A 25,039-nucleotide genomic window follows, 5' to 3' on the forward strand; every position below is an offset into this window, starting at 1 on the left:
GGGGCTCTGCAGTTCTGGAACCTCAGGGGCTCTGCCAATGTGACATGGCACCCTCAAATAAGTCCAGCAAAATCTGAATTCCAGTATGGCACTCATTCTCTTCTGAGCTTTGCAATGTGCCTCAAAAGTAGTTTTCCACCACATATGGGGTATTGGTGTACTCAGGAGAAATTGCATAACAAATTTTGGGGTCCATTTTCTCCTGCTATCCTCATGAAAATGATAAAAATTAGGGCTGAAACAACATTTTTGTAGGAAAAATATATTTTTTTCATTTTCACATATCAATGTTGTAAACTTCTGTGAAGCACTTGGGGGTTCAAGGTGCTCACCACACCTCTAGATAAATTATTTGAGGGGTCTAGTTTCCAAAATGGGGTCACTGTTTAGGCACAACAGGGCTTTCCAAACACGACATGACACCCACAGACCATTCAAACAAAGTCTGCGTTCCAAAATGTCACTCGTTCCTTTCTGATTAAAAAGCTAGTGTGGTACCCAACCAATTTAGTGATTAGTAGCAGAGGGGTAAAAATAATACACTTTATTAGAAATATTTAAAATCAGACCCAAAGTGCAAAGTGTGCACCACATGTATAAAGTATACTATGTAGTACTAAAAACAGGTATAATCAATACCAATAGGGCAAATCGTACCCAAACTTAGTTGGGGCAACCAAACCCTATATAGATATGATCCTATACTATAAATGTGCCTACCTTTTGAAGGTGAGAGGTAGAGTCTTGACTTAAATGAACTCCACAAACAGATCATAACAAAATTAGCAGGATTCCAACCAAACTGTAGAACACAGGCAATACAAAGTTCAATATGCGGGCTCTACACTCTAAATATGGCCATACGGAACCGGAAATAGTAGTACATTTTAGATCAGCCAAACAAATGCAAAGATTTGAGGCAGCTAATATCAATTGTGGTTAGACTGTACACATAAGCACACATGAATCATTCCACCATACATTTGTGGTATAAAAGAGTACCATCAACTCATAGGGTATATATAATCAACTTATCTGATCCTCCATTGGTGGTGGTATTAAATAGGCGGGCTCCCGACTCGTTTCTCTTTAGTCATCAGGGGAGTTCCTTTGCCCAAACTTATGCCCCCATCCCCTTGGATGTATTAGAAGGCTGATGTGTTCACAGAAAGTGACTGTGACGCCCAGCTGCGCTTGGTATCACAGATCCTAGAAGGGTGTATTGATGGATTCCTCCACAAGAGGCCCCCATAACCATTCACACATCTCCACCTTCCACCTCAGACCACCAGAGGGAGCCCGTTAGGGATAGATAAATAGGGAAGGTGGAGCCAGGCAGCAATTAGTCTAGTCTGGAGTCAGAGTCAGTTGGAGTCAGAGTCTAGTCAATTCTGGTTTAGCAGTGAGTCCAGTTCAGTCTGAGAAGAGTTACCTCAGAGGACAAAAGCCTGTTCCAGCTCCTGCAATTGCCATCCTGCAGTGGAGCTTATCCAGATCAAGACTCCGTGTAGCTCAGAGAGGTGAGCTTTAGGTGTGCCGGCGCCATAAGATCGGTGAAGCGCGGCAAGCTGCCGTTAGTGTGTATAGCCTAGTGAGGGCCCGAGTAGGCCGAAGGCGAGTGGAGAGTTAGTACATAGGGGGCAGAGGAGCTTAACTTGCTCACCCCGAAGAATTTACCGGACACCGGGTCCGAAGTTTACCGGGATCTCTATGACCCAGTAATATATAACCGGAATCCCTGGGGAACTACAAGTCCCAGGATCGCTAAAGTGCTGATACGTAACAGAGCCAGGAGACACATAGGCCCCGCAAGCTGAGGAGCGTGTACTTCAAGGAAAGGCCCTACCACAAGGTCAGCCAGCGCAGGACAGAGACAAAGTTAGGCCTAGCTCCAGGCAGGTCAGAAACTTACTACGCAGAGGCAAGAAACAGGAGGCCCAAAACCCGCTCATTGGGGAGGATCCTGACGTGCACCCTTCACCCTACAGTGCTCCGGGATGTGCCTGAATTTCCATCAGTAAAAGGTACTGAAGAGACTATCGTGTCTGTCCCTGTTCTTGCTCTGAGCCGGCTGGGTCGTGCCTGTCCTGCATTCCCCGTCATACACTGCCCTGAGGACTAGCTCCACCTGTGGGGAGCTATACCATCGAGGTGCCTTATCATCGGCCTCAGTGGACTGCGCAGCGCTGGTGATTCTCACCAGAAGCCACTGGTGGCGTCACGAACTTTTATAAACTTAACAAATTATCCACCCTTTTTAAGGAGAGACCCCAGGGTACGGCACAGGGAGCCGACCACCGCGACATCCCTAAAGGCCAGGCTAAAGGCCCGGGTACCGAGTCATCCCCATTCCCCTGGGCGAGTCATGACCATAGTGCCATTTATGCATGTGCTGCACGCTGGAATAAGCGGCGCGCTTCCGGGTATGACGCAATATCCTGTGCGCGGCCCATGCTGACGCCAGACATGAGACAAGATCCGGTCGATGGACCGCAAGTGGAGCGCACAGCTTCTGCGCATGCGCAGACGGTAATCAACGGATTTCCTTGTTCATACCTCGCGCTGGCAGGGGGGCGTGTTAACTAACACACGCCCTCCACAATGACACTCGGGATGCAGGGCTCCTTTCGATATGTCTGCATCCTACTAATATGACCTAGCGAGCTCACGTCAAAATATTTGTGAGATCATGAGGGATCACATACCACAGAGTAAAGTGCAGTGCCTAGTCACGGCAATTAGATAAATTCATAAAGCGCAAGGATCACCAAAGTCCAAAAATATATATGATATACTATGTAATGCCTCAAAAAACAGAGGAAATATGAATTAACAGAAGTATACATAGTGGGGGCCCCCGAGCTCGCATGGACCCGACCTGAGTGTGGGGAAAAAAGGGTAGAAGGACAAAGTGGGAAGTAAAAGGAGAGGGAATAGAAGAGGAACTAACATGGCCCTGGAGAATAGCTAATCTTATTACTGGCCCTGCCTGTCGCGGAGGTTGGCAGCCTACGGGATTAACGAGATTGGCTCCCCCACTCAACGGCGGCTGACCCTAAACTAGCTAATCCCTATAATACCCTCTCATTACAAAAAAGGAATGAAAGATAGTTGTTCATTAAGACCATGTGGTTGCAATATTTTTAACCAGAAGATCCATTTGCATTCTTTCTGTAGGATCTTTTGGTCCCAGTTACCTCTTCTGTCAGAGGGTTTAATCCTATCAATACCCATAAACTGGATGTACCTGGTGTCTCCATTGTGTGCTCCATTAACATGATTTGCAATTGGAGTGTCTCGCTTATTAATAATATCACGTATATGCACTCTGATTCTTCTACGGAACTCACGTTTTGTCTTACCCACATATTCAATGCCACAAAGGCATGTGGCCTTATATATCACTCCAGTGGTGCGACAGTTAATGAAATGTCGTATAGTGTAGTCCTTCCTAGTCACATTGCTACTAAAGGTCCTGCCCTTAGTCACAGACTCACAAGCACTACAGCTGCCACATCTATAGCAGCCCTTGGCTTGGTTCCCCAACCATGATGGATCAGGAGTCTCCTTAAAATAGCTGTGGACCAACCTATCTCTAAGTGACCTGCCCTTACAAAAGGTGATCTGATGAAATGGACCTATCGCCTCTTTGATGTCTGCATCCATAAGCAAAATAGGCCAATGGTGTTTGAGGATCTCCCTGACCCCGTTAGCCCCATTGGAGAATGTTGGTGATAAACCTAGAGACACCGGACTCTTCCTTCACAACTTTAGGGGTCAGTAGGGCCTTACGATCTTTAGACAGGGAGTTTTTGTAGGCCTCTGTAAGAATATTTTTGGGATAGCCTCTTTCGACAAACCGTTCACGTAAGTCACTGGCCTGTTTTTTAAAAACATTGAGGTCCGAACAATTTCTACGTATCCTCAAATATTGCCCCTTCGGGATTCCTCTTTTTCGTGGGCCAGGATGTCCACTCTCCCACCTCAAGAGTGAATTAGTGGCAGTAGGTTTCCTATAGTTGCTTGTGCTCAATTCCCCATTCTCTTTTTTCTGGATACAGACATCGGAAACGCGTCGGGAGCCCGCCTATTTAATACCACCACCAATGGAGGATCAGATAAGTTGATTATATATATCCTATGAGTTGATGGTACTCTTTTATACCACAAATGTATGGTGGAATGATTCATGTGTGGTTATGTGTACAGTCTAACCACAATTGATATTGGCTGCCTCAAATCTTTGCATTTGTTTGGCTGATCTAAAATGTACTAATATTGCCAGTTCCGTATGGCCATATTTAGAGTGTAGACCCATATTGAACTTTGTATTGCCTGTGTTCTACAATTTGGTTGGAATCCTGCTAATTTTGTTATGATCTGTTTGTGGAGTTCATTTAAGTCAAGACTCTACCGTCTCATCTTCAAAAGGTAGGCACATTTATAGTATAGGATCATATCTATATAGGGTTTGGTTGCCCCAACTAAGTTTGGGTACGATTTGTCCTTCCTTTCTGAGCCCTGTGCTGCGCCCAAACAGTGTTTTTTCCCTACATATTAGGTATCAGCGTACTAAAGAGAAAATACACAATAAATTACATTGTGCAATTTCTCCTGTTACCCTAGTGAAGATGCAAAATTTGGGGCTAAAAAAACATTTTTGTGGAAAAATGTGATTTCTTTATTTTCACTTCTGTGAAGCAGCTTGCTGGTTCAAGGTGCTTCACACACATCTAGATAAGTTCCCTGAGGGGTCTAGTTTGCATATTGGTGTCACTTGTGGGGGTTTCCACTGTTTAGGCATATCAGGAGATCTTCAAAGCGACATGGCGTCCGTTAATTATTCCAGCAAATTTTGCGTTCAAAAAGTCAAATGGCGCTTCTTTCCTTCCAAGCCCTGCTGTGTGCCCAAACAGTAGTTTTCCTCCACATATTGGATGTCAGCATACTCAGGAGAAATTGCACAACAAATTTTGGGGTCTATTTTCTTCTGTTACCCTTGTGAAAGTAAAAAAAATTGGAAACTACTGTGTACCGGATACTATTTTACAGAAAGGGGTAGTTATTGCAACTATATGTTCTGATCTGGAGAGGGAGGCCAAAGAGGCTCAGGGGGCGTCCGGGCTGCCTGTCCTTTAGCTAAACTGTTTGATCCTGTGAATCTTCGTCTTAAAGTTTTAAGCGAACATCATGATTCGGTCTTGGCTGGACATCCTGGTAGCAAAGCAAAGCCACCACTGATCTTCTTAATCATAATTTTTGGAGGTCTGGGGTGCACCAGGATGTTTGAGAGTATGGAGATGCCCGCAGTATTTGTGCACATTTTAAGACTCTACATACTCGTCCCTCTGGGGCTCTTCAACCTTTGGCGATTCATTGAAGACCTTGGACTCATTTGTCAGTAGATTTCATCACTGATCTACCGGTGTCGGCAGGTAATACTGTTATATTGATGGTGGACAGGTTCAGCAACATGTCTCATTTCATTGCGCTACCCGCTTTACCTAATGCCAAAACCTTGGCGAAAATTTTTATCAAAGAAATCGTGACGTTACATTGGATTCCTACTGATATTGTTTCCGACTGGGTGGTGCAATTTATTTGTAAATTTTGGAAAGCATTTAGTGCCTGTTTGGGGCTCCATCTTTCATCTTCTTCTACCTTTGATCCACAGTCTAATGAGCAAACTGAATGTATGATCCAGAATATTGAGACATATTCTAGGAGTTTTGTGTCTGAGAATCAGGAGGATTGCGTTTCTTACTGACCTGAATTCACTGTGAATAACCATTGTCATGAGCCTACTGGCAAGTCCCCGTTCTTTGGAGCATACAGATTTCATCCTCAATTTTGCTCTTTCAATATGAATCGTTCTTCAGGAGTACCCGAAGAGGAACGGTTTTCTTCATCTATTACATCGGTATGGCAAGGTGTTCTTGATAATTTGAAGAAGATGGGGTCCAAATATAAGAATGTTGCAGATCGGAGACATTTGGTGGGTCCGGATCTGTGTGTTGGTGATTTGGTGTGGTTGTCCTCGAAAAAGATTAAGTTGAAGGTTCCTTCCTGGAAATTGGGATCCCGGTTCATTGGTCCCTATAAGATTGTGGCCATTGTCAATCCAGTGGCATTTTGCCTTGCTTTACCACACACTTTTAGGATTCATAATGTGCTTTTCCGATTCCTACTCAAAAATACATTGCTTCCTCTGAACCATCCCCACCACCACCTTCCCCAGTCATTGTTGATGGGAATCTGAAATTTCAGATAGCTATGATTATCTAGTCTCGCTTGGCTCATCAGTATCTTCAGTATCTGGTAAACTGGAAGGGTTACGGTCTTGAAGAGAGAATGTGCGTACCGGCTTCTGATGTTCATGCGATCAGGTTGGTCCGGTCTTTTCAGGTGGCTCACCCAGATAAACCCGGCACTGAGGATCCAGAGGTCCTTCTTAGAAGGTAGGGTATTGTCACAGGGATACCACGCAGAAAGGGGCCAGAAGATCGCGGCGTCTGGTTTCACCAACTCCTGCACTGGTTAGAAGTCCTTCATTGTCTTATTAAACAGTGCAGGTTTTATGCTTGCTAGCAGTGCAATGGTTAATCTGTTTAGTTGAGGCTCCTGAAGCCTTCTTATCTGGATTGTCTCAGCTGTTCAGTGTTGGCCACTCCCCTCTGCTATATATGCTCTCCTCTAGCACTTAGGAATTGTCAGTGTTAGTTCTTACTGCCTGGTTTGGAGTTGGATGTGTAGTTCGTGGTTGTAGTATGCATTTGGAGATTGTTGCTTTGAGTATTGTTTGTGTGCAAATCCTCATCTTCTCCTATTTGGTTGTTCCTTCCTTTAATTCCACTGTGTTCCACTCTGTTGTTTGGCGAGTGTATTTTGTATGATTGTTGTTTTCATTTATCCCTGTCCATCTTCCCTTCTTTGTCTGGTTAGTGTACACCTATACACTTCAGCTTCCCACCTTCCTGGGTGAAGAAGGGGACAGATAAGGATTGATATAGGAGCTTAGCAAGGTACGTGAACCCGGCAACTCCACCTTCAGGAGTGAGGGAGGGGGACAAGGATAGACTAGGGCACCCCTAGTTTAGCGCCCACAGTCCCAAGAGACTGCATGACAATATCACTGGTCTCTTACCAATGGCTCTCCAGCATTTGCAAAGCTTTAAATGCTGAAGCTTCACAGGTTAGAGTCTACTGCTGTACATAAAATAATAGGTTTACCATGTATAAACTGTTACTTCTTCTAAACTAGTGGAACTTCTATCACGAGCAAAGCCATGCTTCACCATCTGACTGCTATGTGATCTCATCACATCCCCGCCACCTTCCAGTGAGCAATCCGAATACATACTGACTCACTAATAGAGTTGCAATAAAATCAGAACAACACCCTTCTAAAGACACCAAGAGTATCACCATCAAAAAATGCAGTAACGGTAATTTTTTAAAAATAATTTTTAGTGAAGATATTCAGATCTGGAATATTCTTTATTAAAGGGAACCTTTACATATTTAAGTAGCGGTATTTTTGTATAGGCGCCTGTCCCTCAATAAAAATTATACCTTTTTTTGTATAAATCTGATGTGCCAGTCATGAGAAATCTAGTGTTGAAGACATATGGAAATCAGGCTGGAAGTGCACTGGGGGCGTCAGTGCACTTGGACGAAACATGCCAAATGCATTGAAACGCCCACATCCTGATTTGCATATGGCTTCTACACTAGATTTCTCATGTTTAGCACATTGGATCGCTACAAAAAAAGTATCATTTTTATAGGGGGGCAAGAGCCTATACACCCATGCCACTTCTTCCACATGTAAAATGTACTGGCAGTTTCCCTTTAAACTATTGGTATGCTTTTGCTAATTATAAGGAGTAAGGAACAGAAGGAGTGAAGTAACAGATGGCTGTTGTCTGTAACCATGGAATACATAGCTCTGCATAAGTGTTGTATACACACAATGGTGCATTTTTAGCTGTGACTTTTCTAAAATGTTGCTTCCTTTTTTTCCTTAATTTTGAGTACAATGGAGCAAAAAAAAAGGAAGTGTTCATGAGACAAAACAGATCCAGCAAGTAAAAAAATACATAGTTAAATGTTAGAAGACAAGTCATATAACTTACTAATGCAAGTCAATTAAGTCATGTGTCCCTATTGTGAAATACCCACTCTGATTCTGGGTTCAGCTTGACACCGCAGATAGCTTCCCCTATTGGCACAAGAGCAGGGCTATGCGTGAAGGGGACTGGCTGACTGCTCATTTTAATTCATGAGCCCGCAATCTTAAAAGGGACTAGCCCCTTCACATACAGCACTGGTCATGTGCCGATAGTGCGGTGCAGCAGCTAAACCCAGGACAGGATGATTGGGGCAAATCAGTTATAAAAGTTATTTTTTATTAACACCCATTTTAGGGTTGTTCGGCTGCTTATAATTCTCAGGGTAACTTGAAATTCTAGGGTTAATATATTTTCCATATTTCCAGTTTGATTTTTGGCTGTAAGTTATACAAGTCACGTCCCTTTAGCACAAAAAACGTATTGTCCGGTGTGAGTCATTCCCAAATTCTTGTGGTGCCCACATTGAGATGGAGACTAGTGTATAAGATGTTTTCAGCCGAATTACTTTATGACTCAGCTGGAACGGGACTATGGAAAGTTAAGGCATCGTGCATTCTGTTTCCTTCTGAAAACTCCGAGACGCCCGCTCAAAATGTCACAGATTTCCCACATTCCACATTTACAGCTCTGATTCCGCTATTAGTGTATGTGAGGGGTATATTCCACGCATTTTACCTTATTTATGTTGGAACACAATAGATAAGCAATAAATTCTAAGGAGCAACTAAAAGATATTCATGGACATGCAGTAAAACATCCAGTGAGCCCCAATCGCAACAGTTTAACCTTTTAGATGCCGCTATTAATTCTGACTTCTGCATTTCGGAGGTTAGGAATTAAGGGAAGAGGTGTTTGTCACTACCATCAATCAGTGCGCACTACTTACAGCGATGGATGTCGTGCTCCCCACAACGCTTTCAGCAACTTCTTTACACTGTCTTCTACACAATCCACGAGTTTCTGATGAAAGTCCAGGTATAGGACCGAAACGTTAAAAAAAATTCTTGATTTTTGAAAAATTATTCTTGATTTTTGAATTGTGAGTAAAATAGTTTTTTTTTCTGCAAAGTCCTTCTGAGTGCCGAGGAGTTCTACATCAATTTACTATCACTATTCAATAGATTGGAGGTAACCTTTTTTTTGGGAAGGAGAGACACGCTAACTATCCTAAACCACTGAGAAAAAATAATCACTCTCAATCACGGTGGCATAGACACCCTTGAACAACTGCCATGAAAATCACTTTTGATCACTGATTACTTCTCCAAAAACAGATTTCTGCCTGATTTATTGACTGGTGAAAATCGGAGATTTTTTTTTTGTTTTAGGACCCAGAAACTGGGTAGTCTTAACTAGACCTTTATTCATCGTTATAAAACAAAAAAAGTTTACAAAATTGTTAATCCTGGACAGATTAAAATTTATTTCACAATTTAATTTTTAATCCAATCACTTCCTAATTGGAAACCACAGAGGAGAACTACAGCGAGAAACGGCAGAAGAGCCTCCTCGTGTGTTCCCCTCCTAATTATGTTCATGAAAACCCGCTCTGCAGAATTTAGGTGATCCCCGGGGATTTTACACCAAAGCGTCTGGCCCAGAATTTGTTGCTTAGTTACCGGACAATAAATAGATCATTTCCAGAAGTCTGTAGTACTTTAGTTTTTCTTGGTAATGTCAGCAATCACCGCGGATTGTACAAGTCTGAGTCACAGCTAGCTCTTATTTGATGTGGGGATATTGGGCAAAGTATAGTTTTTAGTAATGCACAATAATAAGTAGTTTGTAACTCGGCGGTAGGTACGATTTGGCAGCAAGTAGTAAAGATTTGATTGCTGGGTTATTCACCGCAGTTATATCAGGCGACAGAAATGAATGGCATATGCTTCTCTTTACAGCGACAGACAGGGTAACTATATACACAAACTACTCAAAACAATGAAGGGAATATGAAAATCGTACATCGGATCGGTGTGCATGAACAATTCAAATTGGAAATCTTCACTGGTATAAATTGTGTAATTCGTTGAGAACAAAATGACGGATCAGCTATGATTGAAAACCAAAATCATGAATCAATCGAGGACTCGATTCCAAATCCCCCCAAAAATCTAAGTAAACATTTTTAATCACAGGCATTTACAATGTGAATTTTATCACAGCAACTCATATTGTGACTCAGTAGTGGGCATCGCCCCCAAGTCTTTTTCAGTGACAGTTTTAGCCAATGTTCTACAATTTAGTACATAATTGTACATTTTCATTTCCTCTGCCCAAGTGTATGACCTTACATTTATGTACATTAAACTTCAATTGCCATATCTCAGCCCAAGTCTCCAGCTTACATAAACCCCTCTGCAATATTAAATTACCCTTTGTGTTGATTACTCTGCAAATATTGAAATTATACTCTGTATGCCTTCTACAAGGTCATTAATAAATATGTTAAAAAGAAGATGGCCCAATACTGACCCTTGTGGTACACCACGGTTAACTGTGACCCAACCCGAGTGTGTTCCATTAATAGCCACACTTTGTATCACTGAGCCAGTTGTTACCCCAGTTACACATATTTTCCCCTATTCCTATTCTCTTGTTTCATGTACCAAACTTTAATGCGGTACCGTATCAAACAGCTTTGAAAATCCAGATAGACAACATTCACGATGTTACTGTAAAGTGCTGCAGAGCAATAGACATGCTGTAAGGTGCCTAAGTTGCCTGAGCAAGGTAGCCATGGGAGAACTGCTGCTCTTTTACACTCTGGCAGCCTACAGGAAAACTGTGTCCCAGTCCCAGTGTGCGGTTATGTGTGGGGTACATCACACTCACTTGTGGGCCATAGGCCTTCGCTGGCTCCAGGCTTCCATCCTCCAAAACTTTATAACAGTCAAATGTTTACTGAACAGTTCAGTCATTACCATGAAGCGAAGCATGTGGGATAGGGCACAACAGGTTACAGTCTTTCCTTCAGATACCGGACATAACTTCAGCCCTAGTACTCGGTCTCGGTAGAGCATCTCTTTTACTGCTGACTTCACTACCACTGGGAATCCCTCTCCACCGAAGGCAGTGCACCCAAATTCCATTACCTTCCGCCTCAGAGAGTCTATGTCCATCTTTACCTGCAGTCCTGTAGGCTTGATGTGCCCAGACGACCCAGCACCCATCTCGAGGTCCTAGGACCAACGGATGGATTCACATGGAATGGTTATATGGCAATCCACTGCCCCAAGTAATAAGCTCATGTTGTTCTTAGAAGTCCACTGCACTTGACCTCCTCAATCACTACTCAATTCTTTCCCACTGAACTCAACTTCCTGTTTCTGACACTAAACTTTTCCCCCCAATCTGGGCCGGCCGTTATAGTCAACCCTGTCTAGGCTATACTGTAGCACCAGTAGGATTACATTCAGATAACATACATTATGTAGTATCGGCGTCTCTGCCCCCTGACAGGCAGAGACGCCGTCCCTCTTACCGCTGCGCTCCCTGCCCAGCGTCCTCCGGCGCTCCTGCTTCTGCTGCTGCCGGCGCGCGCAGCTTCCCGGGCACTGTGCTTAGGGCGCGCACGCGCTCCCTCCCTCTTAAAGGGGCCGCGCGCGCCGTCCTAAGGAGTCCCCGGCCAATGGCCGGAGGACCTCTCACATAAAAGGCACCTCCTCCAAAATGGAGGTGCCCGTGCAAGGTTGTAGGTTTGTGTGCAAAACTCTGCTTCAGCCCTCAGGTCCCGCTGCTAGCCTGACTACCAGTCCAGTCCGCCAGCCTGACTACCAGTCCAGTCCGCCAGCCTGACTACCAGTCCAGTCCTCCAGCCTGACTACCAGTTCAGTCCGCCAGCCTGACTACCAGTCCAGTCCGCCAGCCTGACTACCAGTCCTGTCCGCCAGCTTGTCTACTCTCCAGCCCGACAGTCTGTCTACAGTCCAGTCCGCCAGTCTGTCTATGGGCCCTGCCCGCCTGCTTACCTGGAAGCACCTGCCTGTTACCTGCCGTGCCTACCAGCCAGCCTACCTGGAGGCTCCTGCTTGTTACCTGCCATGCCTACCAGCCAGCCTACCTGGAGGCTCCTGCTTGTTACCTGCCGTGTCTGCCAGTCCGTCTACCCGGATAACCCGTCAGCCTGCCTGCCGTGCTCATCTGCTGTCCCGGTCAGTCCCTGCCTTCTGATCCGTGGGAGTCACCTGCTCTCCTACAAGGTCTGGCCCAGAGTAGCACCTGGTCCTTCCTGGGTCACGGAGTCGATTGAGCCGCCGTACGACCTTGGTCAGTCCGAGTTGATACCTAGTTACGCCCCTCTGGTCCCTCCTTGCACCACAGCACAGAGGTTCCACCACCCGGATCCGTAACACATTATTGTAAAATACATTTAACAGTATCTTCACCGCTCCGACATTCCCCCCACTTTGGTCGTCCTCAACCACATTAGACCTTAAAAGAAGGGTTAGTACACACATCCTAAAACATTGTAAAAACATTCAGACTGAAGTCTTGACCCACCATCCTCTTTTCAGCAGACACCTAGCCCTTCTTAAGGGTCCCGGAAAAATAAACAACACAGTCCATAACTTTTAAATCTTTACCGACACCAGTGCTTCATGTCCTTATTTTTAATAGAGGCCCGTAGGTCAACACAGCAGTAGCGCTTTTTGTCCAAGGGCACAGTCCTCAAAGTCCCTGACCTCACTGGAACATCTGGTCATCCATTTTTCAACATTGGCCCTTAAAACTGGGGCACAGTCCCCTGAGGTATGTCCACGGGTAATAGAGTCCATAAAACTCACAGTCTCTGTTGTTGAGGGTATGACACCCTCACATTTGCACCAGCGCCTACAATCCAGCAGGAAAAGGCGCAACAAAACAAAAACTGGAAATAAAAATGTTAGCCTACTCGACTTTCACAGGTTCACCCGGCCTTGAAAGTATCAGAACAGTCCCTCTAACTCCTTTAACACACAGGCCCTTCAACACAGAAGGTAAAAACAGTCCTTAAAAGATAATGAAGGTGGGTTGACTTTAACAGATGTTTTCAGAGACCCAACCGTTTTTCTCAGATTGATCTGTTGTGGCTTCTAGCTGAACTTTTAACTTTAATACAAGAGCACTTCGCCTAGCCATTCCTATCTCAGGATTTCTTCAGTAACTCCCACTTTTCATTCATAAAGGAAACCCAGGCGGTGGGGGAAGGTGGTCTCCTCCATTTCCAGGACTGGTCTGGGTACTTGACTGGTCCCGGATCATCCCTCCGGACATCGCACTCCCACAGCCCACTTGAGTTGGCCCATAGCTGATAACTTGAAAGTTCTGAACCACTTGACCCGCAGTAGCTCTGCTTCTCATTTTCTGAGCCCTCTTCCTGCAGTAAGATTGGTGACCCTACCTGGTCGGACTGTTTAGCGGATTCATGGCCCTCCTGGTGGTTCAGACGGGTCCCTTCTGACTCCATCGTTGAAGGTTCTTCAGGAATTGTTTCCTCCCTTTCACTGCAAAAAATGTTGTCCCCTAGAGCCTGTGTAAACCCCTTTCGGGCCTCTTCTGCCCATCTCTTCTGGGCCTCTCTTTGGGTTTTTTGTCGGCGTACCTCCTTGTCCCACTGTTTTACATCTGAATACTTATAGGGGCGTACTAGGGCCACTGCATTACAGCCTTTCCTGTAGTGGCATTTGATAAACTCCACAATTTCACCCAGGTACAGGTTATGGAGCCGGGGAAGCAGGCACTTTCTCTTTACCACGTCACGATTTACATACACTTCATGCCAGGTCCATTCTTCCTTCAGAAACCCAAACCCCCTCTTTATATCAAATTCCACAACTCAGCCTTTGGTCTGGACATCCTCCACAGCCATTCAACGGGAGCTACTAGAACCCTCCAACCACCCTCTCAAATAAAGGTCAGTACTCTTCCTTTGTGCCACTAGGTCGTCGATCTTTGCTGGATGCTCTGTCAAGCATCTCGGCTGGAAATCAGGAGGGCTATCGGTTGGCGGGGTACTAAGCAAGTCCTGATCTATTCTCCACCAGTTAACATGAGGGACCTTCAGCTTTTCCGGCTTTACCTCCACCATACCAACATCGGGCCCAACATGTTCTGCCTCTCCCTGGTAGACTCCCCTAACAAGGATCGGAGCAGGGATCAGCCAAGCAGAGGCCTGTTTGCCCTCTTCGGGAGGGGGTGTTCTTGCGCTGGGGACCTTGGGGGTTTTCTCTCCCTGAGCCGAAGGTGTCTCTCCCTCTGGCATACAGCTTCAGCACAACACGCTCAGCTCATGGACCAACAGGCCTGCCTTGGGCTGTGGAGTGGTCGACCATTGAACCACCAGGGGTGATGATCTCCAGCATCTCTTCCTCCACCTCCGTCTCCCCCTCACTGATATCCATGGGGCAGTCATGGGACACACTTGAGTCTCGGCCACCATGCGCCATCGCCACTCGGGGCTTTTTTCTTAGCTCCTCACAGCTCGCGTGCTGGGCTGAAAATGGCACCAGTCGCCCACTTACTAAGTGCTTCCTGTGGGTTTGGCTCCGCCTTTTCCTGGGCCGAACCTTTGATGCGACCGTCATGTCATGCTTCACTCCAGATGACTCTTCCTTTGGCTACGGCTCCTGCCTTCGCCATCTTTTATCCGATAGGCCACACCTCACACTGCGCCGAGCCCTCTTCAGGTACACACTTCCCACTCTGGGCTGGATCTTGGCTGTAGGGCATATCCTTCTTCTGGCCGACACTCTTGTGGGCTTAACACATTTTTGCGCTCTCGTGGCGCCTTCCACGCCCACCATAGACCATCTTGAAGTCCATGCTTCTGGCCGCCATCTTGGGCCGCATGTATTTAGGCACCCTCTCATTTGGGTCACAGACCACAGACATTCCCTTTAGGGTCCATATTCACGGCTATCTCGTTTGCACCACAGGTCCTCTTCATCCCGCTGTTTGCCTGCAAGAAAATCGCATCCTGCCAACTGCACCAAATGTAAAGTGCTGCAAAACGGTAGTCATGATCAAGCTGCTGTCCTGTCACACTCTGGCACTTCACAAGAAAATTGTGTGGCTGGGTGTTGATGTTGGTGTTGTATGGGCCTGGAGCCTGTGCAGACTGTCTTTAGCCGATGGTAATGGCTGGCCAGGAACACGAGTTCCACAGATCAATGAAGTAGACTTCCATGAAACGTGAACTTTACTGACTGCCCTACTTCATCACAGCCTAGCTTGTCGCCACAGTAATGTTCAGCGAGTTTCTCTTTAGGTACGTACCTTTGGCATTTATCAAGCTCAGGGTTTTTCGTAACATGTCATCCTATTGAAGACCCCTTTAAGGTGGAAGACCACTATTGTCTTTTCTGTCAGTTCTCATCTCCTAGCTGTGGATTACCCTTTGGCAGCACTGCACACTCCTTGATCTACAACTTTACACTGCCTCTTTTCAGGAAGTAATCTGTCTTCCCTGGCACTATCCCCTCTCACTGTGGGCTATTCCCAAACATTAACTATATCATAACTCTCCCCGTCTCTGCCAGCTACCTGTGGCTGGGCAGACTACAGCTTCATACCAACAATGTAGAACATCACTATACACTAAGCCTATTACACTTATAATGCTTATCCTATGCTATCATATCCTGTACTGTACATTGCTTACATTACTACATACATTACATAGCCAAATATCTTACACTTCACATGGCACAATATGTACATAAGACTCAGGACTTTATTTAGATTACACATCACATTATACACAGCACAGACATCATCAAGGGGGAGCAGGGCAATATGTCCATCTCCTTACATTACCCTGGTCCTTTCTGGAATAGCTCCTAATAGAAACGGATCAGATTAGTATGACAGGACCGATCCCTCATAAAACCATGTTGATGCTGGGTCATGAGGTTATACTTATTGAGATACTCCAGGATAGTATCTTTTAGGAAACCCTCAAGGACTTTACCCACAGTAGAAGTTAAACTTACCAACCCATAATTTCCAGATTCCAATTTTGTCCCGTTTGAATAATGGCACCACATTTGCTATACACCACTCCTGTGGTTCAGACCCTGGAATCCTTGAATATTAGAAATAATGGTTTATCGATCACTGTACTTAATACCTGCAGTACTCAGGGGTGTATGCCATCCGGACCCGGGGGTTTGTCTATTTTAGTGTTTATGAGTCGGTGCTGTGCTTCCTGCTGGGTTGAGCAGGTGACATTTAATTAAGAATTTATGATATCCCCAGATCAGATCATCTGTCATGGTATTTTCTTGGGTAAATAGGCATTTAGTAGATTGGCCTTTCCCTCGTCCTCTTCCCCCATTTCTGCCAGATTATTTTTGATGGGGCCAACTCTATAATTTTTGAGTTTCTTACTGTTTATGTAGTTGAAGACTATTTTTTGATTATTTTTACTTTCTGTGGATTCACTGATACATAATGTCCCAGAGTTTCCCAATTGTATTCTGGTCTGGGTAATGTGAGGTAAAGTCAATGGCGTCAAAGCCTTCATCATCCAGGATCTGCCTGCACACTATAGCCACATGAGGCCGGATATTGTCCTGTACCAGGAGGAACCCATTACCACTGTACCCACATAAGGTCTGACAATGACTCTGAGGATGTCATCTGGGACCGAACAGCAGTCAGGGCACAATTGGCTATCACGTGGAGGTTAACGCGACCCTCCAAATATATGTCTGCCCATTCCATCACTGATCCGCTGGTCATGCTGGATGATGTTGTAGGCAGCATAAAGTTCATAGTGGTGTCTACAGACTCTTTCATGTCTGACACATATGCTCAATGTAAACCCGTTGTCATCTGTGAAGAGAATGGGGATCCAGTAATGGAGCTGCAAATTCTGGTGCTTTCTGGTTAATGTCAATTGTTATGCACGGTGCTGGACTGTTAGCATAGGTCTCAATACAGGATGTTGGGCCATCATGCCACCCTCATGTAGTCTGATCCTCAGAGTTTGGTCAGATACATGCACACAAGTAATCACTGGAGGTCATTTTGTAGGGCTCCGGCAGTTCATCTTCTGCTCCTTGCACAAAGGAGCAGATAGTGGTCCTGCTGCTGGGTTGGTGCCCTTCTGTATCCTTGTCTAGCTCTCTTTTTGCAACCGGCCATGTCCTGGCATCTGCTTTCCGCCCTCCAGACTGTCGTGGATCCTTGCTGGGTGGGATGCCGTTTGTGCATGCGCCCCTATATGGATTCTCATTGGTATGATGCAACATTACAAAACGTGATGGTATGCTCTGTTTTGAATTGGAGGAGGAGCTCCTATGTCCTTACACAGCGTGACGCGAAGCGCGGCCTCCATATGAGGAGAGGTTGGAAAAGTTGAGCTTGTTTAGTTTAGAAAAACAACGCCTCAGAGGGGATCTCATTTACATGTATGTGTGGCCAGTACAAAGGACTAGCACATGACTTTTTTCCTTCCAAAGACCATACTAAGGACTAAAGGGGTACTCATTACGGGTGGAAGAAAGGCGATTCCTGCACCTAAACAGGAAAGGGTTCTTTACAGTCAGAGCAGTCAGACTGTGCAATGCCGACCACTAGAGGTAGTGATGGCCGACACTATAACAGCTTTCAAAAAAAGGGCTGGATGATTTCCTCAATACACATAACATTGTAGGTTACAGGTAAATTAGACAAAATGTTACAACTATAGTAGTACGTTTAATACGATAATAGTAATTACATAACTCGTAACATAATTAGGCTTGATCCACGGTTCTAGGACTTTATCGTCTTTTCTCGGGGTCGAGAAGGAACTTTTCCCCTGTGACACAAATTGGCTGAATGTGTCCTGTTTTATTTTTGCCTTCTTCTGGATCAACAGATTTAGGGATAGGGATTTTAGTAATACCATTATTAGAATCACAAAATATAAAACTAATTAAAAAAAATAATTATAAATGGGTAAATTTGTAATAGTAATAGTGCAGCAATAATAAAAATGTTAATAATAATAATACATTTGTGAGGCCTAGTCCCAGTTAGTTGGTTAGTGTAGTGTTAGTGTAGGGAGTACAATTGGGGGAGGGAGGTTGAACTTGATGGACCTAGGTCATTATTCAATCTACGTTACTATGTTTTGATTGATGTAGGATGACAATCACATACATAGTTCCTTTAATTGGTTTATTCATTACACATATAACAAACAGTCAGGTTGCCATTGACTAATTAGATTAATTAGTATACACACTTACCTATATATACCCACCTTTTTGCTCCTTTTCTAACACGCCCCCTAGTGAAGCAAGGGTGAAACGTGCGTTGGGGAACCAGGATCATACGCTACATTAGCTTGACAAACATGTAAGTGCTCCCTCATCTTTTGAACACATGTTTTGCCACTAGGATTTCAATTTGATTGATATGGACTAGAGAGTCATGTATATGTATTTGGACAAGTAAAGACAAAATATGGTTATGATATGTTACTAGTGATAATACATGTATTCATGTAAACATATCTAATGTGGTCCTCCATTGGGTTACTCTGTTTAGGATGTAATTGTTTTTAATTGTTTAAATGTGATAAATATTGCATTTTAAGAGGCTATATGCACCTACTTTGCTCTTTGGTGGTGTTCTATGTTAGAGGTGTATATGTAGTTAAAAGTTATTGTTTCAGATTGATGCTCTTATATGTCGGGAGTCATGTATATAATGTCGCCTAACAGTCGCATTTTCCACTGTATTATAGTGGAGGAAAATTGTCCCTAAGTTTAGGTCAATGTGTTCCAAAGTGGGCTTTTCTGGACTTTTTTTTAATGTTCCTGGAAGAAGACAGCAGTTCAAATGTTGGGATGTGTACATATATACATGTTCACTTGCACATAGTAATATTTCTTTAATCCGTTATCCGATGATCCAAAAAGTTTCAAAACCTGACATGTTTCCATTATTTTCCAACACAAGAAGCAGAAAACTGGACAGAAATTACCACTAAAGAATGTCACGCATGCAGGTGGCGTACGTGGAACATGGACTCACTTTGCCACGGGGCCGGGCTTACCTACCAAGGGTGTAGCTAAGCGACTACCTGGTTTTCACTGGAGCTCCTGATGGTGGAGTCAGGCTTGAGCTGCAGGTAACCGCCAGTTACCACTCCTAGGCAGTCCCCCGATACCACAGCTGTTGACCCCAAGGGTCAGGTTCGCTGACAAGGACTGGACTGGGAGTCACAGGCAGGACTGGATTCAGAACCTGTTCAGACAGTACGATTCAGAATCACCGGACAGGTGCGGCTTCAGGGTTTGGGTACCGAGGGAGCAGCTTCACGGTTCAGGTACCGCCAGAGCGGTTTCAGGGTTCAGATACCGCCGGAGCGGCTTCAAGGATCAGGTACTGCCAGAGCGGCTACAGGGTTTAGGTACCGCCGGAGCGGCTACAGGGTTCAGGTACCGCCGGAGCGGCTACAGGGTTCAGGTACCGCCGGAGCGGCTACAGGGTTCAGGTACCGCCGGAGCGGCCTCAGGGTTCACGTACCGCCGGAGCGGCCTCAGGGTTCAGGTACCGCCGGAGCGGCCTCAGGGTTCAGGTACCGCCGGAGCAGCTTCAGGGTAAGGCCTCGCTCACATCTGTATAAAACAAATCGCTCCAATGTTGATCCAGAAAAGTAGTACAAGTGTCATGCGAGTACAATGCAATTTTTCTTATCTAGCATCCATATCACATCCGTTTGACAATGCAATGCATTTTTAACATAATCTTTTACATACTGTGATCTCTATATAATTTAAAGATAGTTTTCTAACTAATAAAGCAATCTTATATACAGAGATAGATAGATTGATACAGACACATAGATAGATAGATAGATAGATAGATAGATAGATAGATAGATAGATAGATAGATAGATAGATAGATAGATAGATAGATAGATATTTAATAAGCTCTGTGGTGCTTGTCCGGCAGCTTTTTAGGAATTAATGTAAAAAAAAATGGTGTGGGGTCACCCTTATTTTTGATAACCAGCTAAGGGTAAAGCAGACAGCTATAAGCTGGTCTTAATAGCCTGGGAAGGGGCCAATAACCATGGATCTTCCAATCCTATTAATATCAGCTCACAGCTGTCTGCTTTGCCTTAAGTGGTTATTAAAAAGGGGGGGCCCTAAAAAATGACATGGGGCTCCCCCTATTTTTAATGACCAGCGAAGGATAAGCAGACAGCTGCGGGTTGATATTGATAGACTTACCCTCGGCTCTTCCTGATTGCCCTGGTGCGGTGGCAATCAAGGTAATTATTTTGGGGTTGAACTGCACTGAACTGCGGTAACCTTACTGACGTCACCGCTCATCACAGCAGCCAGGTTCTTGCACTGCTCAGCGTGAGACCTGGCACAGCAGTGGCTGCTGCTTCAGTCTATGGAGCTGCGTTCTCTGAACAGGGCTCCATACACTAGCTGAAGAAAGAGGGGATTGTCGTGGGACCTCCATTTGGATTATGGCTGACCCTGTGGATTATATTTATATGGTAATAAATGGGTGAAATAGGTAAATTGTCGGGGAGTGATTTTTACAAATAAAGTACTTTTGTGTGTGTTTCTTTCTTTTGATTACGGGGTTAGTAACGGAGGTTTCTGATAGACGCCTCTCCAGTACTAATCCCTGGGCTTGAGGCCAACAGACATTACACAGCTGACATCAACCCCAAAACCCTTACCTCGATTGCCACCACACCAAGGCAATCAGGAAGAGCTAAGGCTAATAGCCAGAATTGTAGCATCAAATGGAAGCGCCATTTCTGTGGCGGCTTAAGGCTGCTCTTATTAGGCTGTGTAGGGGCCAATATCCATGGACCTTCCCAGCCTATCAATATCAGCCTGTAGGAGTCTGCTTAGCCTTTGCTGGTTATTAAAAATAGGGGGGACCCCACATAATTTTTTAGGGTCATGACTTTTAAATAACCAGTAATAGGCTTGGAAGCTCTATGGATATTGGCCCCTTCCCACACTAATAAGACTAGCTCACAGCTGTCTGCTTTCCCTTAGTTGGTTATTAAAAATAGGGGGACTCCATGTAGTTTTTTTTCATTTATTTATTTATTAGCTAAATACAAGTGCATAAAACTACACAACGCACTGATTAGATATCTCACTAACATATTTCTATCTATATATCTATTCTATTCTGATGGTTAGGGCTGTGAACTTACTGTACTTGGCTGATGAAATGTCAGATTTCCTTTGAGATGTGTGCGGAAAAATCGGACGGCACACGCATGGTCCGTATGCTATACAATTTTTTCTCGCACCCATTGACTTGCAAGTCTCGTCCAATATGCATGGATTTTTTTCTCATCCACATTCAAGTTGAGAAAAAAATCACAGATGAACACTGCCTCACTGAATAATATTGGTATAAATGCAATTTTTTATTGGATTGCACTCGTCCGATTTATAAGCACACACTATACAGGGATAAGGGAACCGGTTCAGGATAAGGAACTAAGTACACTAGATTAGAACAGGGACCTGGCAATATACACATACAGGAGATGTGGGAACTTGACAGGGGTTGCTCAGGCACCTCTCAACCTTTTATACTAGATGCCGTCTAGCTATTGGCTGGGGGCATTTTCAAGGTGTGCGTGCTGCCCCTTTAAGAACAGGGGAGAACGCCGCACTAGGTGGGCCACCGGGTAACCCATGCGGCATGTACAGGAAGCAGGAGATGTGCCATGAGACGGGGAGATCACCCTGTGGCTGGGGCTGTGAGTATGTTGGCGTCCCTGCATGGAGGGGCATGAGGGCCCATGCAGGGGAGCTGGCATTAATGTTACAAAGAATACTAGAATATTTTGTTTTTCAAACCTGATTACGACATCCTCAGCACCCAGCCTTTATAGGCCATACTGATTGTTGATTTTAAGATTTTAAAAGTCATAAGTGAAATTATTGAATTAATATGTAGGACTTAATAAAATATTAGGATATTTAAAGAAATACATTATTGCGAAAGTCATTATGGATTTCATTGTTTGTCAGTATACTTGTGCTAATCAGTGATAATTGTAATTTTTTCCCCATAATTATATAATTTAGTACACCAGCATGATCCTTAAAGCTGAGTTCACACATTGTGGCAGTGATGTGGTTTTGCAGCAATTTTCGAAAATAGTGGGAAAAAAGTTATGATTTTACTGCGATTGTAGCAAAAAAAATTGCTACATGACCGCAACGTGTGAACACAGCCTTAAGCAGACAACTGACCTACATTTCTTTTGACTGGTGTGTGAAATTACATCAGCTGGACTGAAATCCCTGTATTTAGATAGAGATCCGGATGTTTTACACACAGGGAATTCCTGTCTGTGGAATCCGGAATAAGCAGTGACTGGAGATACATGAAACAGCTGCTTTGCCTTTTTCCATTTTTTTTATTTTTTAGTAAAAGCATCTGTCTGTCTGTCTGTCTATCTATCTGTCTATCTGTCTATCTATCATATTTTTATATCAGTTCTGCATTTTTTTTCTGGAACTTCTGTGTATGGAGGTTTTTTGGTCAGAATTTTGTATCTTGCACCATTTATTTTTATCAGTCACCATTGCTCTACCAATCTATCCATACCTCCATTTATCTATCTATCTAGAAAAGAAAAAATCAAAAAAGAAATCAGCATTTAAAAGATAATATTGAAAAAATATGTGGTAGTGAAAAAGGAGAGAGAGAATCAGAAAGGCATACAGAGATGGCGGTGCTGCTTTTAAGTAAGTATTCATTTCACCTCCGGTGCTGGATTCACAATTACACTGCTCAGTAATACTGTATAATTCCTCTAGGCTGCTGCTACGGTTTCTGAACATGTGCTGCACAGAGAGAGGAGAGCAGGAATCCCTCATGTCTCTGTGTACTGTGTATGGGAGACATCACACCTGCTAGTCTTTACACACTAGCTCAGCGCCAACTGAAAATTACTAATACAGGTCACAAAAGGGGAAAACCAGTGAAAAATGCAGGATACAAATCCTATAATGGCCATAAAAAGTGTTATTCCTCATGTTCACACACATGACAGCTTATTCAGAACAGTCGTGTCACAATTCCACCCCTCAGTGTGTCTGGGATGCAGTTACTGACAGCTCAGCCATCCATTCTGGTTAAGGGGCATGCTGAGCTGTCTGTGTTTTGATTGACAGCTCAGCCTTCCAATCTGAGACTGGGATATCTCCAGGTGTTCAATGTCCCAGGAGATAGCCCAGCTACTTAGCTGAGCTGTTAGTCCCAGACCTTTGCCAGACATACACTCACCTTGTGTGAGTTTTGTCTCTTTGTGCCTTGTGTTCTGTTGTTGATCTTTCATTGCCTGACCCTGGACCTCGTTCTGACCATCGGTCTGTTTAACCACTTTGTTCTGATCCGCTATCTTCCTGGTATATAGACCTCGGACCGTTACCTGACTACGCCTTTGTCTCCTCCTTCTGTTTATGACGTACCCTCCTGGCTTTTGACCTCGGACTCCTTGACTATCCAAACTCACGGCTTGTACATGAGAAGTGACTCAGCGTCACAAGTCACCTGATATGATAGGTATGACAATTATGCCTATTGGTTGTGAGCAGCAAGACGTAGTTGACTACGTCTTGCTGCCCACCTCGACTAGGCAAAAACGGACGAAAATGATGTCTGAAAAAGCACATTGAGACTTTGTCTCCATCATTATAGTCAATGGCCCTGTCAGCTCTTACGCCCGAATCCCATTTGCAGGGAATTCGGATATAAGCCCCAAAGGAGCCACTGTACATGGTGGCAAACGCTATGTGAACCCAGCCTTACTGGTGGACTATTAAAAAGACTTACAGGAGTTGTCCACTACTTTCATATTGATGCCCTATCAATGTATGATCGGCCGGGGTCCTGCACGTGGCACCCCCGCCAATCAGCTGTTATCGGTACAGACGACGGCCACAGGCCGGAAGTCCTTACCTGCGGTGCTTGGAAGTCAAGTTGTAGTGGCCGGCGCTTGTTACTGCACATACGCCTCCTATTCAATTCAATGGGAGGCGGATGTGCGGCCACTACAGATGGACGGCCAAGCACCGCACGTAGGCACTTCCGGCCTGCGGCCGCCAGCGCCGATGGCAGCTGATTGGTGGGGGTGCCGCGTTCGGGACCCCGGCCGATCACACATTGATGCCCTATCCTATGGATAGGGCATCAATGTTAAAGTAGTGGACAACTTCTTTAAAGTGTCTGAGAATCCAATAAAACCTATAAGGTGAGATGGGTACATTCTCTATAAGGCACAGCACAACGACTGAATATGTAATAAAAAATATCTTTCTTATAATTTCCTTACCATTAATGCTCCATGATATCTGAAATCCTTGATATGCTGTGGCACTGCTTGATTGGAAGACAACATGAAGGCTGGTACCATTAGTAGTACCATCCGGAGGCAACGCACTCCCACAGTATGTCTCGATCAGTCTGGCTTTGTCATTAGGTCCATCATAAAGCTGAAAAGGAATGTGTACTGGTTATAATATTGATATAGCCATGAATTTCAATCTACAGTAGTGAACTCTCACCAAAATGTACAGCAGAAGAATTTTTGCATTCTTTCTACAAAAAATCTGAACATTTGTGGACACAGCCAAAAGGGTGAAACTCAGCAGTATAAATTCACATAAGTGGCTTTAAAATCGGAATAATTCACCAATTTCAGATGAAGATTTTTCCCAAATTAATGTGGATTAGATTTGGTAAAATCTCACATACTTTGCTGCATCCATAAAGGTATGAGCACACAGAGTCTTGTATTGCTGATCCGCTAAAAAAAAACTGATTGAAAAAATCTCTCAAAGAATACTTTATAGAGGCTCCCTATTCATTATTATTGCAGGTCACCTGAAAAAGATGACGTAGTGTGAGTATGGGCCACAAGGGG

The 25,039-nt window shown here is 44.4% G+C and overlaps 1 protein-coding gene across 1 annotated transcript in view; it reads right to left on the reverse strand.

Moving 5' to 3' along the window:
* CUBN (cubilin) overlaps positions 1 to 25,039 on the reverse strand; it is a 259,514-nt gene that overhangs the window by 122,004 nt on the left and 112,471 nt on the right. The window contains exon 28 of the mRNA XM_073677458.1: positions 24,449 to 24,608. Coding sequence (XP_073533559.1) covers positions 24,449 to 24,608 — 160 coding nt within the window. The remainder of the gene's footprint in view (positions 1 to 24,448; positions 24,609 to 25,039) is intronic.

Source organism: Phyllobates terribilis, unplaced genomic scaffold (genome assembly GCF_046119375.1).
Source record: "Phyllobates terribilis strain yellow unplaced genomic scaffold, ASM4611937v1 Scaffold_4__5_contigs__length_816908805, whole genome shotgun sequence".
In the NCBI taxonomy this organism is placed as follows: domain Eukaryota; kingdom Metazoa; phylum Chordata; class Amphibia; order Anura; family Dendrobatidae; genus Phyllobates; species Phyllobates terribilis.